At 47.3% G+C, this 17,462-nt stretch overlaps 2 protein-coding genes across 2 annotated transcripts in view; one reads left to right on the forward strand and one right to left on the reverse strand.

Moving 5' to 3' along the window:
• Positions 1 to 12,886, reverse strand: part of LOC148818305 (uncharacterized protein C16orf52 homolog B) — a 32,527-nt gene extending 19,641 nt beyond the window's left edge. The window contains exon 1 of the mRNA XM_088936717.1: positions 11,710 to 12,886. Coding sequence (XP_088792843.1) covers positions 11,710 to 11,815 — 106 coding nt within the window. The 5' untranslated portion in view covers positions 11,816 to 12,886. The remainder of the gene's footprint in view (positions 1 to 11,709) is intronic.
• Positions 12,887 to 15,036: 2,150 nt separating this feature from the next.
• Positions 15,037 to 17,258, forward strand: LOC148818306 (uncharacterized). The gene is made up of 4 exons (XM_088936410.1): positions 15,037 to 15,100; positions 15,232 to 15,450; positions 16,093 to 16,276; positions 16,694 to 17,258. Exons 1-4 carry the CDS (start codon positions 15,037 to 15,039, stop codon positions 17,256 to 17,258), a joined length of 1,032 nt encoding a protein of 343 aa, XP_088792536.1.
• Positions 17,259 to 17,462: the final 204 nt, after the last annotated feature.

Raw genomic sequence — 17,462 nt, forward strand, 5'->3', positions numbered from 1 at the left:
CCTATTGGGAGAAGAATGGAAAATGCAGTGTAAGGAGGACAGGTCCTCCCTCTGAAATTCAAGAACACAAACACAGCACTTGGCAAAAGCACGTCAACTTTGCAATTAGCAAACTTATTAAAACACTCCTGCCTAATAGCCCCCAAAGGCGCTTATTTTTCCAAGAAGTGAAATTAAAAAAAGGAAAACAGTGGACTAAGTATTCTTTTAAACTATCTTATATGCATAAACACAGACTGTATATATTGCGTGCTCACCTGTACACTTTAAAAGCTATGCAGGATGTCAAACAAGGCAAAACTGGAAGCACCGAGCAGCAGATTTAGGGAAAAGGCCTCACAATGCCACTCTCCTTGCTGAACACCGTCAGAGGTACCCTGCTGAGTCGCAAGTCCTCTGGCTTTCTCCCAGACACACCAGGGAGTCTAATCATACAAGTTCTAAAACAATGTACGACTCCGAGATGCAACAGCAAACGCTGCCATGAGTTTAGTCGCCCGTTTCTCTTCTCTTGTCTTCAGCATCGCATCTTCTGACAAAATACACAGCAAAGGAGAAGGTTTTCACCCTTGTTCCTGCTAGAATGACCCCCGAAATACTTACTTGTCCTCTTAAACCCCTGTTAATCAACATAATTAGTCACATAAAAATGAGGTGAAATGTCACAGTGAAACAGAAAACAGTTTAACGCCACATTTTTGGAACTTCAAAAAGGAAATCACCTCCTTACAAAGGAAATGATTTATTTACTCTTGCAATTTAACAATAGCATACTGCTTCTAAGAGCACACCCTGCCATGCTGAAGCGCCTTTCTAGCAATTGCAGAGTTAAGCGCTACTCTCTAAATACAGACAGCTATTCTGGATCTTTACCCATCTATACTGTAGTATTTGTCATCTCTGTGGGCCCTGTTTAACGTTACAGAGCTAAACTGTACGATGACTTTCTCACACTGCTTTGTCAAACAACATCTCAGAAGAGCTTTTTAGAAGTGAAACAGACCAGCCACCTTGGTCCCAGAAAAAACAAAACAGCACAACCTTCTTAAAGGTATTGTCCATTACTCTCACATTTAAATACCCACTGAGTGTTCCAAAGAAACGAAGCACTGAACCTGGAAAGCACAAAAGAGTTTCTTAAAAGGAATATTGTTTGAGCTTATGCTGAATCACAGACAGTTAAGGCGAGTGCGATTTATTGACAGATAAAGAAAAAAGGTTGCAAAATGAGCACATAATTCATTGCACCCTTTTTAAAAGTATTTTTTTTTCCATTTAACACAGAGTACAGTGTGCTATTAGTCTGATATATGATGATTACAACATTTGGAACGATCTCCGAATCAGAAGCATATTGAAATATGCTGTCATGGCAAAAAAACATGCATGAGATGTGAGTTAAGCAGAAAGGTTTACTGGTTTCACCAGGGCACAGATCACACTGCTGACCTTGTGTTTCTGACAAGGTACAAACATCCAAGACGAAGGTAGGAAAACAGGGTTAAACCCATCGCACACAAGGGTACTGCCAAAGGAATCATTTGGAAGAAAATAAAGCATTTTTAAAAACAGCCCAACACTGACTTCAGAAGCGTGTTTTCAAAGTACTGCTTGCTGCAGATCCCGTAGCTTGTGGCATTGTTTTGCCAGCTGTCATCTTAACAGTTCCTGTTGGTGGCTACAAAACCAAGGCATGCCTGCTTTCAGAGTCGAGTGGGCTCGAGAGCTATTGGCATCCTTAATAAACATGAACAAAAAAAGCCGTATAAAATTAACAACACAGTTAATGAGCTAGATTTTGTGCACATAAAACGGGAAAACTACAGGCTTTTATTCCAATACAATTATTTCGATACTTCTGTTGGATCCCCGGTTTCTCATGCTTGGTGCAACCTCCACTGGCAAGGCTAACAGCGCACAGCCCTTTCCTGTGCTGTTTAATAAGGCTTGAGAACACACAGGGTCTGGGGGGATCGGGGACCAGGCCTCTAGGCAGACACTTTCTGCAATTTCCCTCACGGGATCAATAAAGTATCTATCTATCTAGACCCTGGACGTCCTTAGCTCCAGGCTTCACCTGCTGCAGTTTTCGAGCTGAAAATCTTAATTCACCCCTCCGCTCCTGCAACACGAAACGCTTAAGTTCAAGTCTGTTACTGTTCATGAGACAGTCGACATCTGCAAGACTCTGACCTCCAAAAAAAAGAGTCCTTATACGGGTCATTGTCATAGAATATACCAAGAATGTTTTTCAGATTTTTTTAAAAAAGCAATGATTTTAAACTATAATAAAGATTGACCAAAATGAGCCACTGTCATGCTTTTCAGAAGAGTGAGTGGATGGAAGACAACAGGCCCACTGAAAGAAAGGGGGTGTATATAAGGACTAAATGTAACCCAGAGGACAGCCTACACAGCCACTCCTGAACTTCCTTTCAGCAGAGGAGAAGGGGAAGATAAACTCTCTCGGCAGGACATTAATTACAGGATCCTACCTCGCATACAGTTTAGACATCGCTAATTTCACCGTAAAAAGCTATTGTGCTGCTCCTGGAAAAGGTAGAGGAAGGGAATATTCAGAATTATTTCTAAATGTATTCATTATCCAAAAGTAGTTTTACTGTAAAACCCAAAAAAGCATGGGATTGGCCTTAGTATGAAAACAATGCATGGCATTCTGTCAGAGGAAGAGAAGACTTCATTGTGATTCCTTGCTTATGTTTTCACTTGATGACAAACATGATTTAATCCACGAAAAGGGTAGAGGTGTTGCCTGCCTTTTGTAATAAATAATGGAGGAGTTGCTTCTCGACTTACCCCTATGGCTCCCATAGAGACCAGGTAAACAGCCCGATCTATGCCTGGGGTTTGCAGCCCTGGCCAGATGTGACACAACACCAGGAGCTGCCTCCAGGTGAAGAGCCACCCGGGCAGAGACACTGAGGAGCAGCTCTGACCATTAACTGTGCAGAACTCTGAACTTAATTTCACACACGGCGGCCGAGAACCCCTCGACAAAAACATGGGTCATAAACACTGTCAATCTGGAAAGCGTCAAGATAAAATGTTAACACACCAGATTTGGTTCCGAGGACGGTGAGAAATTATGGTTATTATAAATGAGAGGAGGGCATTTGGTCTATCTTGCCAGTTAGCCAATCCAGGGATTTCATCGTGGGAAAAAACAAAAACAAAAAACAGGGTACCAACTTCAACATCACAACACGGTTGCTTGTTACACACTCCCGCCACCCTTTGGGTAAAGAGCTGCCTCCTGTTCTCATTGCCACTGGTGTCCTCTCGCTCCCGTTTCACGTCTGGTTTCCTTCTTCTTGCCGTCACTGTGTAGACCGATCTGTTAAATCCCAGAATGCACCGGTTGCTCGTTTCTGGATTGATCCCAGCACCTCTTCTGTGACCAATGCAATGACCAAGATTGAGCACAATACTTCACACAAGGCCTTATTAGAGCATTATAAAGCTGCACTTCGCTTATTTAAAGTCTACATGTTTGGCTGTACACTGTATTGCTTTATTTTCTTTTTTATTGTTTCCCCACATCTAATACAAATGCTGTCAACAAACAACTATCTTTTTCAAACAGCAGGCAGTCCCTAGTAGCTCAGTACTTCCTGTTTTGCATTTATATTTTATGTTTTTACTACTAAATGGATAAATACACTGCTCTGTGTCAAGAAACAAATGGAGATTTTAAAACTGAGTTCAGTGTTCTAACCTAAAACTTTTGTTCTGCGAATTCAATGGAAATGTGCAGTAAAAATGATCTGCTCCTAGTTTAGCAAAACTTTGAATCCTTACAACAGGAAAAAAAAAAATTGTAGACGCTTCTGAACAGAGTCAATATTTTTACATCATTGTAGTTTAGATAAATATTACATCAATTATCATCATCTGAATGAATGACGTTCAACCACCACAAATATTAAATGATTTATTAACAGAAACACACTTTTGGCTATTTGCGTTAAAAACCTGCTTCAGTGTAGAAGAAAGCACTGCAATCACGGATATTGCTTGCAAAAAGGATATGTTCAGATCCTACCATGTTTAAATTCTGATTAAAAAGGATCTCACAATAAAAAAGACAAAGACAAAATAAAGAATTTATACAAAGGGGATGATTGGATAAATGTACTGAGACTACAAGAGGGTGTTCCAGGAGCAGTCTGTTATACCACACTGCTTTCTTGACACCCATACTACTGAAGCATTTCAAAGTCACATTTACAACCTGGAGTTATGGTGCATAAATCATGTCCAATAAGTAAGTAAATAAGTTAAGCTGTCTGTGATCTTCAGCCACCCAAAATACTTCACATCAATGCTTTTCAACGTTCAATGAGCATTTGGAAAATATTAACTACAAGGGTTAATAGAAGCCTGTCGCCCTCCAGCCCAATACAGTTAACTTTTAATCGCAATAACCCCTGGGATCCGAATGAAGTGGGTGTCATCATGGGAAGGTGCACATTCTGAATCACAACTGCTCATCTTCAGTGCAAGAAAAGCTTCATAAATCATGTGCTCATTATTATAGCTGCTTAATGAAAATGCCATCTGAAAACGCTTGGTAGTTTCAGTGATTTATGTTCAATCTAACAAAAAGAAATGCTCGTGAAAAACCTTCCCCACAAGAAGCTTCCTCTGAAAAAGACGAAGGAACATTCAATTCTTCAGGAGCATCAATAAAATCCCAGATAACCAAGGAAGATTGCTCGAGAAACATTCAGCTTAATTTAATCCTTCAAATATCAGACACGATTGTCTTCTTCCCCTAAACTTCCGACATTTATCAATTACACACGAACATTTGCCCTGACAAAGATACAAGATCTACAGGAACAGATGTTTGAGGCATTTGAAATACTCAATATTCTAAAAATACACGCTCTAAGAACTGAAGATTCACTATAAAGTGGAGATTAATATGCAATCCAATCTTAAAACAACTAAAAATAACTAAAATCAATTGTGTTCAGATTGCACATCAAAACTTTGCATTCAGAACGAGCTAAACAACTAGAGTGACGTTTTCGACTGCCACATCCATTTTGTTCATTTAGCCTTTAATACAAGGAAGTCTCCACCGAGAGGCTTTTACCCACAAGACCTAATTAGTAAAGGCAATCCAGCTCGTTCTCAAAGTAATGTTTTCCCATTAGGTACCTTACTGGGCTAATTAAGTTAAAGGCACATTTTTTAGAGTGATTCTACAATTTAGAATTGTTTTTGTTACATTAGAATGTATTAATGTTCTTCTCTGCATTATGTACAATTTCCCCAGACAAAAAATACCATTTAAGAAGTCCATTAATGCGCATGTGGCCAGAGAACACAAACAGGATGATAACTGGTAGCTCTATTAATTTAGGAGTGTGCCAATGATGATTGTTAACCTTGAAAGGAGGTCACTTTAAGCGGTCAGACATTTTTTAGGGTAGCAGAAGGCTTTTGGGCTGTCCGCCATATCCACAACTGAACTGTATCTCCTTACATTCTAGAGCAACGCCCAGTCAGTAAACATCACTTCTACATTTAAAACCCTGATCTGTGTTACTGCGAACTAGACAGAAATTGATGGGACATGTCAACAACGCACCACACCGTTACTTTTAAATACACCACGGGCCGCAAAACAAAAGCAAAAAAACTTTTTTATTTTAAATTCAATTGTAAATTAACAATAATTAGATCATTTTAAATCATGGCCCTTACAAGAACCAATTGTTCTCATATCAGCTGTTTGCATATTGTCTTTTCTAATTGCTTTTTAAAATATTTTTAATTGCTTAAAGAGGGAATTAAATAAGCTGATCGTTTTTAACATCATTTGACAGTTTTTTTGACAGAGGTTTGTTTAGGTGCAGACAACAGCTACCAAATTAACTACTGCTTTTATATTTTTACAAAATACTGTGCCACAGAAAAAAAAAATATTTTGAAAAAGAAGAACTTGATTAATCACTTCTTGATCTTTAGGCCACTGTGCTGCAACAGTATATGCTTCATGGTCTAACCGATATGGAGTAAAAACATGCAAACCTTAAGCAACGTCAATTAAATTTCACACCGAGCTTCTGACCTGAGCCCATCTCCAAATCTATAGGACTGTGCTTAAAGATGTTTGTTTTGAAGATTTAAGGTTTCTGTTCATGCAAGCATGCTTGAGGCAGGCTGGCAAAACACAGTTTTTGCTGCACTGTTGCACTACGTGTCCTTCTCTGAAACCGATATCTAGGTCTCCGAGATGGTTCACCGTGGCAATATTGCAAAATAGACTACACTTGCACTTCTTCGGGAATCACACAGAGCCCCACACCAACTCAGAAAGGGCCAGAGTGCAGCCACGGTGTCACGGTCTCTTCATAGACATTCGCTAACGTCTCGTACAGAAAACAAGTTAACAGTCACCACTACAGATACGCTTTTACGTTCTATTTTTCTGCATGTTGAAGTTTCTGCCGTAAGCAGCAGAACTCAGCAGAAAATGTTAACACTTTAAAAAACCTGTGCTGAAGAAAGCTCTGCATCATGCTTTCGGAGAACGTAAAATTCTTCTCTTAAGTAAACCAGTCGGGGGTTCCTTACAACTGGTTTTCTAATTGTTTGAAGTTTACCTGTATTTAATTTAGTTACATCTATCTGGAACTGAATAAAGCAATCGTAAATGGACATGGATATCTTACCACATCACAAACAGCTAACAGAACCACAGATAGCATACAGGGTTTAAATGAACACAGCAGTTAGGAACTATTCTGAATATCGTACATTTCCAAATAACCTTACCTCCACCTGTCCAAAAGTTTAAATGCTTGAACACATAACTGACACTTTTCATGACGGGATTTTGGAACGTCAGAGAATTCCATTAACCATCAACCAATTATACATTTTCAGGGAAGCCAGGCGGAAGCTGGAGTTCAGGGCGGCACTGAGCATGTTCTTTTTCGGCTATGGAAGATTAATTCATGGAAATATTTATTTTGATAGTACATTCTTTTGTGCTTGTTTTAATCCTAGATCTGACTACTGTTTCTATTACAGTCATTTTTCGCAGCAGAATAATTAATGTCCTCATAGCAGCCACCAAAATCTTCACAGAGCTCTATTTTACATCATGGACAGCAGAAATTCTAGCAGGAGTCCCTGTGTTTGTCACCCACAGTGTTCACCGAGAGTAAATTGCCTTGCCTGCACTTTGATGAGTCACTGAGCCTAATAAGCCTTATTATTGCATAAAGAGAAAGAACGAACACTTTTTTTTCAGCTCCCACGCAGTAGGCACCTGGTAAATACCATATTAAGAGAAAGAGATGACTAGGCCTACTTCATAAATCTGACGCACAAGCTGATGCTACAAACGCACACAGGCTGTCACAGGCGCACTGCGTGTCAGGTTTGTATTTCTGTAATATGAAACACCGAAGTGCAGAACACTTGAATGAAAATAGTAGCCTAACTATCCTGCGGTTTGACCTTGCGTGGCTTAAAACAACATTGCGTTTCACTTCAAATCCTAACGGGAAGTCCGTGGGCAGAACACCGTTAGATTCGCGACTGCTGAGCCGAAATCCTCAAGCCAGACAGCAGCCTGGCCGGAGCCGTGAGACACCAAAGCCCAGAGAGGAATCAGAACACCTGAATCAATCGGAGCGTTTGCATGTTTTTACATTTCACCAATGGCGCTCAGCAATGCAAATACGGGAAATAACTTGAGGGTGGCTGATCATATTACCTACCTGTCTCTCAAGAAACCCGTGCTCTCATCCAGATTATCCTACCAATCAGGTTACTGTCCTCAACACTCTGAAGGTAAAGAACTGGAGAAGCATTACATGGCAGGAAACCCCTAGCAACTGAACATTGCAACTGAACACAAGAACAGTTATACAGAGGTCTTGTTGGCAATAACTTCATTCCTAAAGAATTGTGTCATACTACAGTATATTAGTGAATATACTATTAATGTGAATTAAACAAACAGCTTTCAGTGTTTTTAAAATGACCAACCAAACTGTTTAATCCATTTTATAATTATTTATATGACACTTACGTAATCATTGTTATAAACATCCTAAAACATGTCTGAAGACTTTGCTAACAGGAATAAGGCTGGACCCGCCTCTCCTGTGAAAACAGCACATGGGACCACATGGGCAGATAACATCCCAGCGCCAGCACATAGCTCCGTGATTACACAACAATTTCATTCACCTTTCTACATTTTTAAAACGGCTCTATAAAATCTTTTCAGGCACGAATACAGGAAGGCGTGTAAAACGAGCTAGTGGCAAACATGCTTTAACGTCGTGCTTTTGTGTTGGACCAAGACAGGAAACGAAGCCGTTATAAATAACCCTCAAAGTGCTGCAGGACGGAGGTGAGGACAACACCAGGAGTCCCTCCTTCCCGCCCCTGGGCACCGCAGAAAACAACCCGTTTGAGACTGTTTCCAAATCGGGCTGATAGTTACAACACTCTTAGCTCAGACACGTAAGCCAGAGAAGGGATCGGGCATTCATGAGCCGACACTCCTGCTGGATAAAGCACAGTCTTGGAGTGCACAAGAGAGACACTAGCCACTATTTCAAGGATCTGAAACAATGTGAACAAATAAAGTATTACAGCCACAAGCAGAGCCGGGGGCAGCCCACTCGGACCGTCTTGTAACGCTCATTACGTGACCCAATGCCCCACGTCTCTAAGGAGACCCCGCCAGATTCTTCTCTGCCCTTGCTCTGGTGAGAATGTAGTCGCCGCGTAAAGAGACAACCGGAAGTAGCACACTGGAGAGAGTTATATAAAAAAGACACATGGTTAGCGCTACTAATCATGTTGTTGTTTTTTTGTTTTAAACAAAATGTAAATACCCCCCCCCCCAAAAAAAGTGTATAGTCACTCGAGACCTCACTGAATATTACAAACTGCACACGCAGGAGCGGACCCAATGTCTCCAGTCAGCAGCAATGACAGAACCCCACCGCTGGCAGTCCGTGGACTGCTCATGCTCTACAAAGAGAGACCAGCTCGTCCATCACACCACCTCATGAACAGTCCTAAAGAAAGACTGTGGACTAAACCAAACTGAGGGGACCTCTGACTTCCAGAAAGCACGCTTATTTTTCAGAATGTCTAGTCAGTTTCACCGGACAATACACTCCGAGACAAGGAGTGTAAACTGACACATCGCCACTGTCTGGAAGGTTAGAAAGTTGGACCAAATGCGCATGTATCAATACTGGCGTATTCATTCTTTTTTAATGACGTTCCGTTTGCAAACACTGGTACCTTAAATAACATCGCTGTTTTGCAGGTCAGTTACATGTTCTCGAAAAACGGAGAGTGAAAACATCACAAAAGCTGCGACCAGACTGTGCTGTGGAGATGATGGTGCTGCCATTGAAACACTTGTGCCTAACTCTTTAAACCCTCCTGTACGTGATGTATTCTGAAATGCATTTATAAGCTGCATATATCCAGATGCGCTGGTGGTGTTTCTTCTGAAACTATAGCCATGTATCTTCCTGCTACAGCAATGAACTGAATGTGTAGTTGTGTTTGGCAAAAGCTTTCAATGTGTGTAACTCGTTGCTATGGCAAATGTTATTCCCTATAGTAAAACGTGCTTGCTTCACTGCTCCTGAAATATTTTGCGAGAAAAAGCTGCCCGGTCTGACAGAAATACAGAGGCAGCCAGAGACAAATGTGCAAAGCCACAGTAACTTCACTGCAACTAAATCAATGCTAATATTATTTCCACTGGGGCTAGGCTGAAGTTTCTCGAAAACGCTTGTTTTAGTTCGAGGAATAAAACCTCTTGCCACATCCAAACCTCCACGCCAGTGAGAAGCTAGCTTTACCTGTTCCTCAACGACATGAGCACAAACCAGAAGTAATCCTCTGCTTTAAAATTAACACATTGCTCATTAACATCAGACGAGGGGGTTAACCCTATTCATGAATCAGCCACGCATTCATCGTGTATACCGTACTGTATATAAACACACTAGGAGTATACACACGCAGAGAAATCGTTGTCATTTCCCTTATTAACAGACCGTTTTAAATATCACCTTTGACTTCCGCGAACAATTTCTTTGATTAAAGGTAATGACGTTGTAAATTGCTCTTCCTTTCTATGGCTTAAGGTAAATAGTGGTGCAAACGGGAATCAAGGCAGATCGGTGCGACTCCGGTATGACAGGCTACAAAATCAGACATCGGAGGACACGAGAGCCGGTGACGGCCTCACGCACGACGCTGGCTGATGTCTGGCAATGAACGCTTCGCGATTGAACGCTAAAGGCAACACAGGCATGTTTGCACATTATCACTTGATGTTTCAATTATGGCTACAGTCTTTTCCGGACTGTGGAGATGGTAAACAACAGCGCAGACCAGACAAATAAAGACACGCAGAAATCAGAACAAGGTACATACAGTGTTCAGGTGTTTCTCCTTCTGAAGAGGAAAGTCGACCCTTCGTTCTTAATGATATTTGTTTCTGAATGCCAAAGGCGGGGATGCTGTAATTGCTGGTGACCGGAGATCTGGGGGATTTGTGCAAATGATGTTGACTACACAATTAACAAAAATCCCGAATAACTGACATAGCAGAGGAGTCACTCTAAACAGCTAAAAAAAACAAAACAGAACAAGATAAAAAAGGTCTTAGAAAAGAGAAGGGGTTGGGGGCGGCGAGGAGAAGTCATTTCCCTTGCTGGGCAGGAAGAGCTACATAACTGCAGACGCCGGACGCCCAGATACACGCAAGTGTTACAACTACGTTTCCTGAAGCCCCTTTCCCTCGCCTCTCCGCATCTTCCGTTAGCCGACAAGAGTGGGACGAGATGACCCCGGGCGCCACAAGTCTGCCTCAAGACACGTGTGGCTGGCGCTGATCGGGGCGAAGGTTCAGTCAGGAACAGAGCCCGGGGAGAAGAGAATTCGTCACCCCCTCACCACGAGGTCACTGAAAAACCCAGTCAGTTTATGCTGCAATTCCGCGAGTTATGGAGCATTATTTCCAGACGCCGTGACGTTTTGTTTCGCTACCTTACATAATAATGCCACTGACCGAGAGATTGCGCGACGCTACCGCACTACCGGAGGACCAAAGGTCGCGTAAAGCAAACGAGCTTGGCCCGGGAGCTACCTGTGCACGCGTGTGCGCCTGAAGGCACCGGGACGCACCGGGACGCGCTCTGTCCCGGCGGCACACTCCAGCGCGTCACCCCCCCGTCTCTTTGTTTCGCGGCGAGCGCGGAGGGCGCATCGCCGACACGCGTTAGTGCAGACGCGCACGACACTGCCCCGCGTTCCCACCAAAACAAAACAGCGCCAGGAAAAGTTTCCCTTCCGTGCAAAGCAGCAGAAGTCCCGGCGTCGCCATAAACACGGCACCACACACCTCTCTTCCCATGCCCGGACACTGACTTACAGCGGCGGCACGGCGGTTTAAAAAGCGCGTTTCAGGCGCCGCTGCGGTCCGAACGGTTACAGACAGACACACCAGACAGGAAAAGCGCAAACCGGTGGGTTCAGCTGGCCTTGGAGCTAGGACAGGGGAAAAGGGGACAGGCGCACCGGGAAACCCGGATCCCCCCCGTCTGCACCAGCAGTCGGTCAGACGCCCCCCCCCCCGATAGCGGCGGTTTCTGACTGTATCGATACGCAGATCCTCACCTGCGGATTCTCCAGTGTTAATCCAATCCGGATTCGCGATGCTGGCGATGGCAAAAATGTCGGCAGCCAGGAAGAGGCATCCTGAAATGATGGTGAGTTTATCCATATCGCACGTACGAGCCCCGGGGCCGACAGAGAGCCGCGTGGGGGTCAATTAAGAGAGCCAGGCAAGAAAGAGGGGATCCCCGTCTGCACCCCGTGTCTTTAGGCAGGTTTGTCCCCCCGCATAAAGCGGAATGACCACTCACTCTCGCTGAACGTCTCTCTCTCCACCTCCCCCAGCAGAAGGAGACTGGATTAGAGGCTCAACCTTCCATTATCTTCATCGCCGCAGATGTTGTCCTCTCCCGACGGCTGCCTCCCCAAATTTACCATCCATGTAGATGAGACCCAAAAATAAAAACCCCGCAGGAAAGTCTTTTTGCGTTGTTGTTGTTGTTGTTGTTTTTTTTTAAAAAAGGGAAAAAAAAAATCACATCTCCCCCTGTGTCGCTCGCCCCCTGCTCCTGCAGCAGGGGGGACGCCGGCGTTCAGGCGGAGGAGGAGGCCCCGGCGAGCCCCGCCAGCCTGTCTCCGCTGCCCTGGCCGCCCAGCAGCCCGCTCAGCCCGGCTGCCCGGGTCCGCAGAGCCGGGCTCCGCAGCTCCGCGCCTGGGAGAGCGGCCCGGCTCTCCCGCATCCACACGCAGCTGCGCGCACGCTTCACCCGAGAGCAGCCGGGACACGGGGGAGAGAGCAGCGAGGAACAGGCACAAGCCCGACTGTCTATCTATACAGGAGAGAGATCGAGGACAATAAACACGACAGATCCCTTATCCCGCTGCGGAGCGAGCGTCCATCCTTGTGCTCTCCCTCTCCGTCTCCTGTGGGCTTTTTTTCCCCCCCCCCCCCACTCTGTGTGTTGCCCCCTTTTTTTTTTCCTCTCTCTCCTTCACTGAAATCCGATCTAATAAAACGCACCCCCCCCCACCACCGCAGCGCCTCTCCAGCAGCTCCAGCCCCTCGCTGCTCCGCCGCGCGAGGCACAGGCGGCTCAGCGCGGCGTCTCCCCCGGGCTCGCGACCGCCGTCAGATTCCGCTCGCGCTCTCCGGCCCGGCCGTGGCCGTGGTCGTGGTCGTCTCGCTCGCCCGCCGCGCTCCGCCGAGCCAGGCTCGAGCCCATTGACATCCAGCGGCTGCACGCAGCGCGTTCCCCAGGCACACGACGGCCCTCCAACATCCCGTCCGGGGGACAGCCGGTATCGCGAGAGCTGCGGCGCCGGACCGGGGGGGAGCGGGGAGCTGGGCGAGGGGCCGGACAGGCGGAGGTGTGATTGCACGGGGCTGCTTCACCGTCAGCCCTCCTCGCTGAGTATGCCCCTACCCCCCCCCCCACACACACACAGCACCGGGCATTAACCCTTTTCACAGCATAAGACCATGCTGGGGGGGATTTTTATTCTCAGTTTTGGGATAAAGACTAAATTAGGGCTTGAAAGCCCTCCCGCAGCCTCATGTGGAGGTACTACAGTGGCCAGCAGCTGTGCATGTTGCGGTTGCTGTTCCGAGACGCGTGCGAAGGGTTTTGCAGTAAAAAACGCACGTTGTTTTTTTTTTTTTTTTAGAGGGCTGGTAACGACCCGAGTCTCAGCTCCGAAAGGACCGTGTGAAAAAATACTTATGATCATGTCAGCCCTCCACCGCTCTGTTGTCCGTTAAAGGCACCCTCGGGAGGCTCCGATAATCCGGGCGGCCCCCCTCCGCGGCTACCTCGTACCCTTGTCTCAACCTGTCCCTCACCTCCCCCTCCCCCAGACGTCCCGTCCCCCCCGATCACGGTCCGCCCTCGCCCCCCAAACTCAGCGCTGCCCGGAGCGTCTGGCGACACCCTGTCCCTTAATCTCCCAGCTCCAGCCTACTGGGACCTGCTTGCACTGCTCTGACCGATCATATCACCGATTTAAATCGGCCGACACTCTTGTCCAAAGGGCTTACTCTCACCATCGCCATCGTCGCCATCGTCATTATTGTTATTGTTGTATACAGATGGGTACTTTAATCAACCTGAGTGAAGGACCTTGCTCTAGAGTACCACAGCGGTGTCCCACTGGGAGTGTAGCCTGCTAACTCGCTCCTATTCACTGCGAACAAGGAACAAGGACCGGCTGGGCGTCTATCGGCCTGCTGTCTGTTCACACTCTGCGCACTGTCTTGGGGTTTTGAACCTGTCTTGCTCTTCCAGCCTGTGCGAGTGAAATTTAATTTGATTTATTCATGCCCTTGCTCGATCGCTCTTCGTATGAAACATTCGATGTAACTGTTCCATAACGAAAGCTACCCGGAGTGTGTGACGGGCAAGGAAACAAACACACGCACAGGATATATTCTCTAAGAAGTCATATGAAAGATTGCAAGATTAAATATATATATATATTGCAGGATTTATTACACTCAGATACGCAATTTGCAGACAAACGAGAGCCACGATGGAGAATCACAGAACCCACAAGTGTGAAAACATTCACCTGAAGCAACGAATATAAGATTCCTGTCTTTCTGTTGTCTGTAGGTGGCCGACATGTCAGCTCGGCGATCTGTTCCAGACTCCCACAACTCTTTGTGTAATGCTTGGCCCCCTTCACCGCATTTCGTCTTACTTCCCACTCGAGTGCTCCGGCACTGGTTTCACTGTTGAACCTGAGGAAACCCACTGAGGGTGACTTTGCCCCTTTTAACTGCGAGGAATTTGTGTGCAGTGCTCGGGTGAGAGACAATTGTGTTATCCATGTCTAATCGCCGTACGGCATGTGTTGCTAGTAGGACAAGGTAAAACCTTAAATCGAGTACGGAAAAAATGCATTTATATCCTCTATCCGAGGGATAAAAACAATAAAGTACAGAACTGCAAGTTACGTGTACATATAATGACATCCGTGTTCGTTCAGTTCTCAAACGCGGACAATTGTGTAAATATATACTTCTGACAACTACCAGCTATACTGCACTGAAGGAGAACTACCCTGCGCAAATTGTGAGCCACTAGCGACCCCAAGCGGCTCCATCCGAAACCAGACGTTTCTTCGCGCCCCCTGTGCTTGAATCATTGCGTTTACCGGGGATCCTTTCCTCCTTCACTGAGATCTGCAACTGCAGCTGGGGGAAATACGCGGCATGAGGTCTTACGGGCCCCGGGCGGCGACGGGGTCGTTCCATGTTTTCGTTCAAAACCTCAGTGCGAACTCTCGTGTGGACCGCGTCTTCGCGTGCGGCGCTGTCGTCACCTCCAAGTTTGTCGATGTCGTGGCTATAGCTGTAAGCCGGCAAGGCTCGGGGCGCGCAGGGGTTTCGTCATGCACTGGCTGAGACAGGCGCTGGCACTGCTGAGGGGCACGCCGTCGTACCCTGAGGCCAAAGGTAGCTTCACACACGCTGCTTCTCCATTTGCTGTCAGGGCAGCCGAAGCATCGCCATCCCTTCAATGACCGGTGGTGCTGTCTGCGGCACCTGCTAACGGGTCTTTCTCTTTTCTCGGTGGTGTTCCCAAGGCCCGGCGGCGCCCCCGGCTCACACCTTGGGGCAGGTGGTGCAGGCGCAGGTGAGGGTGGGGCCGCAGGGCTTGGGCCTGAGTCTGCTTAGGAACGGGCCCTTCCTGCAGGTCTGCGGGCTGAGCTGCGCGGGACCCGCCGGGCAGAGCGCGCGGCTGCAGCCAGGTAGCTACCGGCCGGTGGAGGAAGAGGAGGAGGAGGAGGAGGATGGGGGGGGGGAGGAACGGCGGCAGGTCAGGCAGGTCGCTTGGTCGTTGGGTACAAGTCCTCTATTAACAGCTGTGTTCCTGTTCGACGGCTAATAACGAAGGGGACACGATACTGTATGAAGTATCGGATCCTTCGGATGAGACTTAAAACCGAGATCCTGACTCTCTGTGGTCATTAAGAATCCCAGGGCGTTTCTCGAGAAGATTAGGGGTGTTATCCCAGTGTCCTGGCCAAATGTCCCCCTGGCCTTTACCCATCACGGCCTCCTAATAACCCCCCTCTCTGAACTGGCTCCATCACTCTGCTCTCCTCCGCACTGAGAGCTGGTGTGTGGGGAGCGGACTGGCGCATCATCCAGGTGGGGCTGCACACTGGTGGGGGTGGAGGGGATCCCCATGACCTGTAAAGCGCTTTAAATGGAGTGTCCAGAAAAGCGCTATAGAAGTGTGATGAATTATTATTATTAATAATAATCTTAATAATATTGCAGCATTGCAGCAGTGTGCGTTTTGCTCTGGCTGCTCTCTATGTAACTCCAGCATCACCCTACTAAGGCCGCTCACGCGTTGTTAGACAAACCCATCTGGACTCAGGAGCCCCTCACAGGCAGCCCGGTGCTCCAGAGCCAGAGGCCCTCAGGCCCCGCTGTCCCTGCAGGCGACGTGCTGGTGGCAGTGGGAGGACGGGACGTGCGGGGGCTGGGGCTGAGGGAGCTCAGGAAGGCCCTCCGGGACATCGCCCCCGGGACCCTGCTGCGAGTCCTGGCATACCGAGACGTCCTCCAGCTCCCTCCGGGATGGGACACCGGCAACGCATCAGGACACAGGACTGACAGGTCTGCAGCTGGCGACCAAGGGGCCTTGTTTTAAGCGAGTTGTGGGGGTCCAGAGTAAGGCGACTTCTCACTGCTGTCCGGAGCCTGAGACCGAGGGTTGTGACTTGTCTCACACTACAAAGATTTAGGCAGGTGCCTTCATGCACAATTCAGCTCTCTTACTGTAAACTATGAACCGTAAACAAAGGCCTTTACAGCACTGAAGGGGTATTTGGGTGACAGATTTGCTCAAGTAACCTAGTGAACCCAGAAGCATGGAAACCCTGGTCTTTAGACTAGAAAAACCATTAAACTAGAAACCATTTTGGGGTATTCTTCACAGACGTCCTGCGTGACGCCTTTCGTTTTTCGGTGCCAAGGGCCGAATACCTCCGAGGCAGGAGAGCTGTGTGAAACCCTGTTGTTCCTCCTCTCCAGATCCTGTCCCAGCAGTATAGAAAGGCTCGTGGGTGAGGCGGTGCTGGCCCAGCGGGAGCACAGCCCGGCACGCCTCTGGGACCGGCAGGCGGGCACGTCCGCGGCCCCTCCTGCCACCAGCACAGTGGAGCTGACAGTTGGCACCAGCCCCACCTGCGAAGTGATGGTGCACAGGCAGGCCGGACCCCCCGTGACCTCTGACCTTGCCCAGCTCTCCCGCCCTCCTGCCCACTCACCTCCCTGTCCCGAACCATCCCCCCCTCTCCAGCCGCCACCCTGCCGTTCTTCCTCTCCCTCTTCCTACAGGAGCCTTTCCTCGTCATCCCCCCCCCACTCCTCCTCCTCCTGCAACTCTGATCTCACACCCTCTTCTTCACCTTCCTCACATCCACCCGATTCGCTGCCAGCTGCGTCTTCTTCTGACACGTCGTCGTCCTCTTCATCCTCAGACGACCAGGGTGTCCCTGTCTCTCCGCGACGCGTACACGTTCACCTGACGGCACAGCTCTCTCTTCCCGACTTCAGCGTCTCTGGTTCAGATTCCTCGGGGAGCGACCGAGACTGAGGAAGGAGGGGACATGTGCCGTTTCCGATGCTCGACGTGGTCATGGCACACTCTCCCGCAGCCCAAAAAAACCCTGTAACCCTTAGTTGGAGTACCTGAAAATCAGATGAGGAATAGCTCTTTAAAAAGAGCTTACACACTGGAATGTTATTGGGAAAAGGGGGGAGCAATTCATTCCTGACCTAGGCTAAAAACGTCGGTGAA

Source organism: Atractosteus spatula, chromosome 18, assembly GCF_055471065.1.
Source record: "Atractosteus spatula isolate fAtrSpa1 chromosome 18, fAtrSpa1.hap1, whole genome shotgun sequence".
Classification (NCBI taxonomy): Eukaryota; Metazoa; Chordata; class Actinopteri; order Semionotiformes; family Lepisosteidae; genus Atractosteus; species Atractosteus spatula.